General features: G+C 43.4%; 1 protein-coding gene across 1 annotated transcript; it reads left to right on the top strand.

Moving 5' to 3' along the window:
• The first annotated feature begins 1,461 nt into the window (after positions 1–1,461).
• Positions 1,462–3,479, top strand: LOC142775299 (uncharacterized). Its single transcript, XM_075876642.1, has 2 exons — positions 1,462–1,862; positions 3,182–3,479. Exons 1-2 carry the CDS (start codon positions 1,462–1,464, stop codon positions 3,477–3,479), a joined length of 699 nt encoding a protein of 232 aa, XP_075732757.1.
• The last annotated feature ends 4,091 nt before the right edge of the window (positions 3,480–7,570 follow it).

Raw genomic sequence — 7,570 nt, forward strand, 5'->3', positions numbered from 1 at the left:
TAAGTCTTGAATCCTAGCAGTTATTTTCAGGTGAGCATAGATAATTTATTAGGATTGACTAGCTGGCCAAACTTTGACGCATTTCTTCGAGTGTAACAACTGCAAAATCTTTACTGGTCCAGTTTCAGTGCCTGCTAACGTAATGCACACCGCATCACATAATACATTGGATATCCTATTGCTCGGCATGCCTTCGGTTCTTTTAAACATACGATATAGGCCGTGTAATCATTGGCAGCCATATTTCGTGTTAGCGCTTAGTAGTTGTGTACGTTCTTTCTTACATACATAAAATTGTATTTATGACACAATATAGAGGCCACAAGGTGGCACTTGAGTGTTAGTCGAACATAATAAAAGATGACACGAAGACAGGAAGTATGTAGTGTATTTATAATTCGCGCAGAAACCAACAACATCCAGAACAATGCAACATGGCCTAGAAGTGGTATATATAATCTTTTACAGTTGCCATGAGAAACTTGCCTCTACAGCACCTGCATACAGGTTTTAACGATAGTAGCAGTTGGGTGTAATCACAAATGTTTCCTTTACAGTTTTTTCCACAAGCACACTTTCATGGGGAATATTTTGAAAAGAATCGGAGCACATGGTGCTCAGTAGGTATCACATAGAGGTGACGTGAAACGCAGCCAAGTAAAACATACTGAAAATGAACGCCCTTTATTATCAATGTCAATATTGAGGTGTGTAAGATATATATATGGAACATACATTTATATAAGCTTGTCCTTTCCATATAACTTCGCAGTTAAGTGTCGAGTTAGCCATGTTAAGCCCAAACTCCATAAGCGCGAAAATGCACGCGACAGCGACGAGCGACGCGACGTAGATCGGCGTCGCGCGATCAGTCGCTAGCGCAGGCAAACCTCATTCACGCGACGGCTTCGGCGAGCGAATTCCACTGTTGCTGGCATGAGGCCGTCAACTCGCACCAAGAAAACCGCGTAGCGAGCGGTTTCCAATTTAAAAATAAGATATATTGTTGTGTACTGGAACGGAAAGTGTTTATTATTGCCTTGCAGCATTTTTTATATGCGCATGCGTAATAAACATTGCGTTATTTCTTGTTGCGCATACGTGACTCGGGCAGGGTCACGTGCACCTATGTAGTTTTCGTCTTCTCCGGTTTTTCGCTATTGGCTGCTTGAGCCCAGCACTTCCGGGCGATGAGCGACGGTTTCCAAATCTGGAGAACCGAGCGATCGCGCGAAAACGAGAACGCGACACGTCGCGCGAACGCCCTGTTTCGTCACTCATAGCGTCGCTCGTCGCTGTCGCGTGCATTTTCGCGCTTATGGAGTTTCGGCTTTATGAGCCACAGCATCAATATAATTACGACGCAAGCCATAGAGGGGAGCCGCGTATTAATTTTGATCTCTGGGAGTTATGCGAAACCCTAATAGCACGGCGGGTTTTTTTCTCTCTTCTTTTTTTCACATGAATGGGGTATTCCGCAGTGATAGTAGCGCACAATCGATATCGCCTGATCGCAGCCGTGCCTGTCCACCGTCCACCGTGTGCAAAGGCAGGCTCAGTGTGCGTCGCCTCAAGTACGTGGTCTTCGGAACCTTGACCCTGGTGGCCTTCTTCGCTGTCAACTACGCCTTCATGCGAGTGTGCGTCAGCGACATGGGCTGGCACGTTGAACAGCGAGACGTCATACCACGCCTGGTGGGCACCCGCGGGTTCCCCATGCTGCCGCGCGTCGCCAGTCCGCGATACCTGGCCGTCGTCGTCTGCAGCGCCGCCGAGCTGCGATACGCGTCACGTGGGGTCGCGACGTCACCGCCGACAAGGGCACCGACGTATTCTTTCTCGTCGGCCAACCCGGTGGCACGGTACGCGGCACCAAGCACATCTTTGCATATTCCTTTCTTCCTTTCTCATCAAGAGTTGTAAGCATAGGTCGGCGAACTCATTCGTGAGTCGACTCAGCGAGACTCACCCATACTTGGGTAGAGCCGTGAGGCTGCATCGGAGTGGGTCGTGGTGAGCAAGGTTTTGGCGAGTCCGAGTGGTTCTGGTTGAAAAAATATTTAGTCAGACTGAGACCGAGTGAGCCCTAAGCGCAAAATTAATTGCTTGAGTGTGTCTTGAGTGTGTCTGAGTGAGCGTTTCTATATTTTGCCGATTACGGTTCCAATTACTGAAATTCAGTGTTAATATCAGCGTTGCATCGGCTCACGCTTATAATTAAGCCAATTCAGACATACTCCAAAGCGCCAGCGTTTATACGCCAGCTCAATATTTATTGATGAGAGGCGTGGGTTAGTCAGGATCGGGCGGGTGTTCCGGGGTCTCTCCCATCCCCGGAAAGCTTTTCTGAGAATTCTTAGTAAGGAGATCTCGTGTGAATTATATCTAGTAACAAAAATGCCCGTACTGCATTGCAACTACTGATATAATTCATGAAGGTACAAGATCAAAAGGCGACAAGTACAGCACTGATTACGCGACCTACAGGTGTTAAACAGCGTTAACACCATGTGCAGAGAAGCCAATTGTACAATGACAGACGCATAGGTTGACTCACTAAGACTCACGCGGACTCTGATGAAGCCGCCGGGAGTCCCCTTTTCCCGATATGGAGTCCAAGAAAGTAATACTTTGGTGAGTCCGAATGAGTCCAGTTGTAGAAAGGTGTGGTGCTTCTGAGTTCTATGCGAGTCCAAGGGCAAAATATCTTTCGTAAGAGAGGCTGGACATAATTAAATATATATATATATATATATATATATATATATATATATATATATATATATATATATATATATATATATGCCTTTCAATACGACTTCACTAATAATCATATCGTGAATTTGGGACGTAAATTTTCAGATAACATTATTATTCTAACCTATATAGGATCAACTTCATACGTGCTTACCTATACTGCAGAAGCTTTACTTCTCATATGTTGGTTGGGATCCCTCCGACGAATAGGTTGATTTTTCGCCGCCTTTAATGCATTTCATTTTGTGAGAGTTACTACTCTTGAGTAATGAATAATAACAAATAATGCTCCCGGTGTTTACATTGGCTTAACGTGTCTCGTAATATTTTTATGGTTCCATGGAAGTAGCTTGCACACATTCCGTGCACTCGTTCTGACGCACGCGTGACGCGGTTGTTGATATCACCGATGTCTGACCCTTAGGCCTCGCTGGGTCCGACGCCAGGCCCTTCCTGGCCGGCTACGTCGCCCAGGGTCGGAAGACTGTCCGACGAGCCGGGTCCAAGTGATACATGCCACTCGCCGTGTACGAGCCGGACTGGCTGCCGTCGTACATTCACGGCAGCGGCTACGTGGTGTCGCGCGACGCGGTGCGGCCCCTCTTCGCCGAGGCACTTGCGACGTCCTTCCTCTACGTGGAGGACATCTTCCTCACGGGCGTCGTGGCACAGAAGGTACGCAGTGCCGTGCTCCATTGCTACAAAGTGGCGAGTTGGGATAATTGGAAGTGGCGAGTTGGGATAGTTGGTAGACCTTCTTGCTTAAAAGGTTAGTTTAAAACGCGCAGAATACGGGGACAATGGCAGTGGACATGATTGCTCGTACACTCACAATTCATTCTTTATTAGTCTGGAAAAAAATCATAAAACTTAATATACTTAAAGCTTGACACACGCGTAGAAGAGCAGGCCTGGCACTGAAACAGACATTTTTTTATTTCTATTTTCAAATACTGCAGCCCCGTACAGGGCTATTGCAGGAGTGGGGTACATTTACATGAACAAAATACACTGATTACAAGGTTGACAAAAAATGATTTATTATAACAGTGCGTCTACAAATTCCGACAACGATGATTCACGAATACTACCGGGTAAGTCATTCCACATTTCATTAACTCTGGGGAAAAAACTGTTCTTTAATATGTTCGTGTGTGTAAAGAAAGGCTTTGGGATGAGGCTGTGGTAATGTCTAGTTGAAAGAGTATCAGCACATGAGATGTAATCATCTGAAGATAGTCGACAAAATGAGTGAAGAAATGAATGCAATAGCTTCAAAGAATTGGTATCCCGTCTGGTGGATAGGAGAGGGAGTTTCAAGGGCGTCATTGCTGATGAAGGTGAATAGTTATGATCGTAGCGACGGCAATTGAAACGAACCGCCTTCCTTTGAAAGGATTCAATTTTGTTGACGTCGCATGTTATATACGGCTTCCAGACACATGGAGCATATCCTAGTATAGGGCGTATGAGCGTTTTATGCAACAGTAACTTGGTGCCTTTTTGAGATTTAGATGACGTACCTAATTTTTTCAGTGCTTCGGATGTGGTGTAATCAATATGCCGCGAACAATGTAAGTTGTGTGATAAGATAACCCCAAGGTATTTATACTCTTTTGCCCGGGGAATTATTGTGTTCTCGGAAGTGTAATAATGCAGCAACGGAGAACGGCTGTTAGTGAATGGTACCACTACCGTTTTCTGAAAGTTAATGCGCATCTGCCAAAGCCTACACCATGTGCAAAAGCTGGTGAATGAATCCCGAAGTAAGGCATGATCGCTAGGAGAAGAATATATTTGATATAAGACGCAGTCGTGGGCGTTAAGACGGACCTGCGTCTTCAAATTGTTCGGAAAGTCATTTATAAATTTTAAAAATAATAAAGGTCCTAGAACGGATCCCCGTGGAACACCCGAAGTTACATCGACAGTTGAGGATGAAGTGGAGTGGAATGACACATATTGAGATCGAGATTTAAGAAAGCTAGCTATCCAGTTGGTTAATCGAGGGTTGTTTAAAATAGTCTCAATTTTACTTACCAGCTTATTGTGTATAACGGTGTCGAAGGCCTTGGAAAAGTCTATGAATAACGCGTCAATCTGATTGCCAATGTCAAGGTTGCTGGATATGTCATGCGCGAATTCGACCAGTTGTGTTAGTGTGCTTAAAGCACGACGAAAGCCATGTTGAATGTTCGTGAGTAGGTCATTTGACTCAAGATATTCCGTTATATGATTGTGAATGACATGCTCAAGCAGTTTACCGGAATTTGAAGTAAGTGATATCGGTCTGTAGTTGGACAGGAGTTGCTTGTTACTAGACTTATTCAAGGGCAAAACTTTGGCTAGTTTCCACGACTGGGGGACAGTGCTTCAAAATACAGATTTTCGAAAAATGATTGACAAATAACGTGCACACCACAGAGAGTATCGTACGAGAAAGCTGTTTAGAATGTCGTCAGGACCAGTGCACTTTTTTTGTGTCCAACCTAAGTATCATGTTAAGGATGCCGTTCTCGTTCATCAACACATCATCAATAGCGAGCTCAGGATTAGGGCTTCTGAATAGTGGGAGAGAACTGTTGTCATGCGTGAATACAGACTGAAAGTAGACATTGAAAGCGTTAGCTATTTCAAGTGGGTCTGAAATAGCCTTACCGTCTAGCATAAACGATATGGTATCAGTTTTAGTTGGTGATATGGAAGTCCAAAATTTGCGTGGGTTGGATTGAAGTAGTCTTAAAAGCTCAACTTGAAAATAAAAGTCTTCAGCTTTTTGCAATTCGGTACGTAGTTGCAGCACGGTATTAATCAAACGATACTGTCAGGATCTTGCGTCTTTTTTTGGCGCCTCAAACGACGAACACGACGTGATGTATGCAGTAGAGTGCGATTCATTCAAGGGACTTTGGGATTTCTTTTTTTAGACTTAAGGGGGACAAAGTTAATAATGCATAGTTCAACAATGCGCTCAAATTCTTCAACCAGTTTATTAACGTTTTCGGGTTCGCGAACACCAAGCGCTTGAAAAGAATCAAAATTAAATGCAAGGGTGTCCGTTATTGACGCGTCATCAGCACGACAAAAGTCAGGGAAATGAGTAATATTGGGCTGTACTATAGTCATTGGAGAGAGGATTGAAACGAACACAGCTTTGTGGTCAGAAATGCCATCGATTACTTCGTACTGAAAACCAGTTTCAACTAGATGAGAACTTAAGAAGACCAGATCAAGGACAGATGTGTTTCGGGTAGGTGTTTGCACGAATTGAGTAAGACCAAGGCATAATGAAAGATATAAAAGTTCCCTACAAATGGCCAGATTATGGCCGGTGCAACACAGAGTTCGCCAATCAATACCCGGAGCATTGAAATCCCCCATGAACACAATCTCCGAGGTGCCGAAGTCCTGTTCGTGCATGAACAAGCTAAGCTTTTCTGAAGTTTTTATTGGAGAACCAGGTGCTCTATAGCACACACCAACAATCATAGACAGCCCTTTTAAACATAGCTTACATCAAGTATATTTGACATTAGGCGTATCAGGAAGCATAGAAAATTTTATGTCCGAACGAAAAAGAAGAGCGACACCACCCCCTTTACCACAAGATCGGTCGTTCCGTATTGCTACATAGCCTGGGGGTGTAAATTCGGTATCGTACACGTCGCTGTTTAACCAAGTCTCTGTTAACGCAATTACATGGGGTGAATGTGATGATACAAGAGTGAGTAAAGGTATAAACTTGCTCACAATGCTTCTTGCATTCAAACACAAAAAACTTATACTGCTGTTACATGGCTGCAGTCAACGAGAACTTGCTCCGGCCGTAGAAGTAGAAGTGTTTTTAGCAACTTTGTTGGTAACGCGCTTTAGCGTGTCTGTATCAGTGTCCCACATGTAGCATACATCATCAGTATAAGCATGATCGTAGCGTAGTTTAACTCTGCATCCCTTATCACGAAAACTCTCCGTAGCGTCTCACAGTTTCTTACGTAAGGCGCGCACGTTTGGTGATAAGTCCTCAGTGATATAAAAACCAGAACCTTTCAGTTTCATGACGTTTTTCATACCCGCATTTTTTCCCTGAAGTCAAAAATTTTCAGTATAAGATGACGCGGTCTCCCATCCCGTGGGCGGCCAACATGGTGACAGCGCTCAATATCTGGACATGTTTGTTTAAGATGCTCTGTTAGTATTTGCGAAACAGTATGCAATAAAGAGTCAGTATTTTTGTTGAGAGTTTGTGGTAAACCATGCCACGTTCATGCTATAATTACTATATTTTATTTTACGTTATACATAATTCATTACTATCACAATCACTACGTGTTTACAAGAATTCACTCACTACCACGTAGCACAATCATGACTCGGCTAAAGCAGTCGCGTTCCCTTTTCCCGATATGGATTGATTCCAACACCTCGAGAATCATTTGAACATTAGGCCATAAATAATTTAAGTTTAACAAAACACGAGATAAAATCCACATATTCTACAATAAGCTGCTAGATGAGTATTACTTGATGAATGTTTTATCCCTAGTGCTTCCTAAGCTGAAAATTTACGCATCTTCTCAACTCACTGTTGTGTTCACTTTACGAACAATAGGCCATAAATAATTTAAGTTTAACAAAACACGAGATAAAATCCACATATTCTACAATAACCAGCTAGATGAGTATTACTTGATGAATGTTTTATCCGTAGTGCTTCCTAAGCCAAAAATTTACGTATCTTCTCTACTCACTCTTGTGTTCACTTTACGACAAGAGAAGTTAATCATGTAAACTACGCCCGTTACTCACACAACAA

This window comes from Rhipicephalus microplus, chromosome X (assembly GCF_043290135.1).
Source record: "Rhipicephalus microplus isolate Deutch F79 chromosome X, USDA_Rmic, whole genome shotgun sequence".
NCBI classification, from domain to species: Eukaryota; Metazoa; Arthropoda; class Arachnida; order Ixodida; family Ixodidae; genus Rhipicephalus; species Rhipicephalus microplus.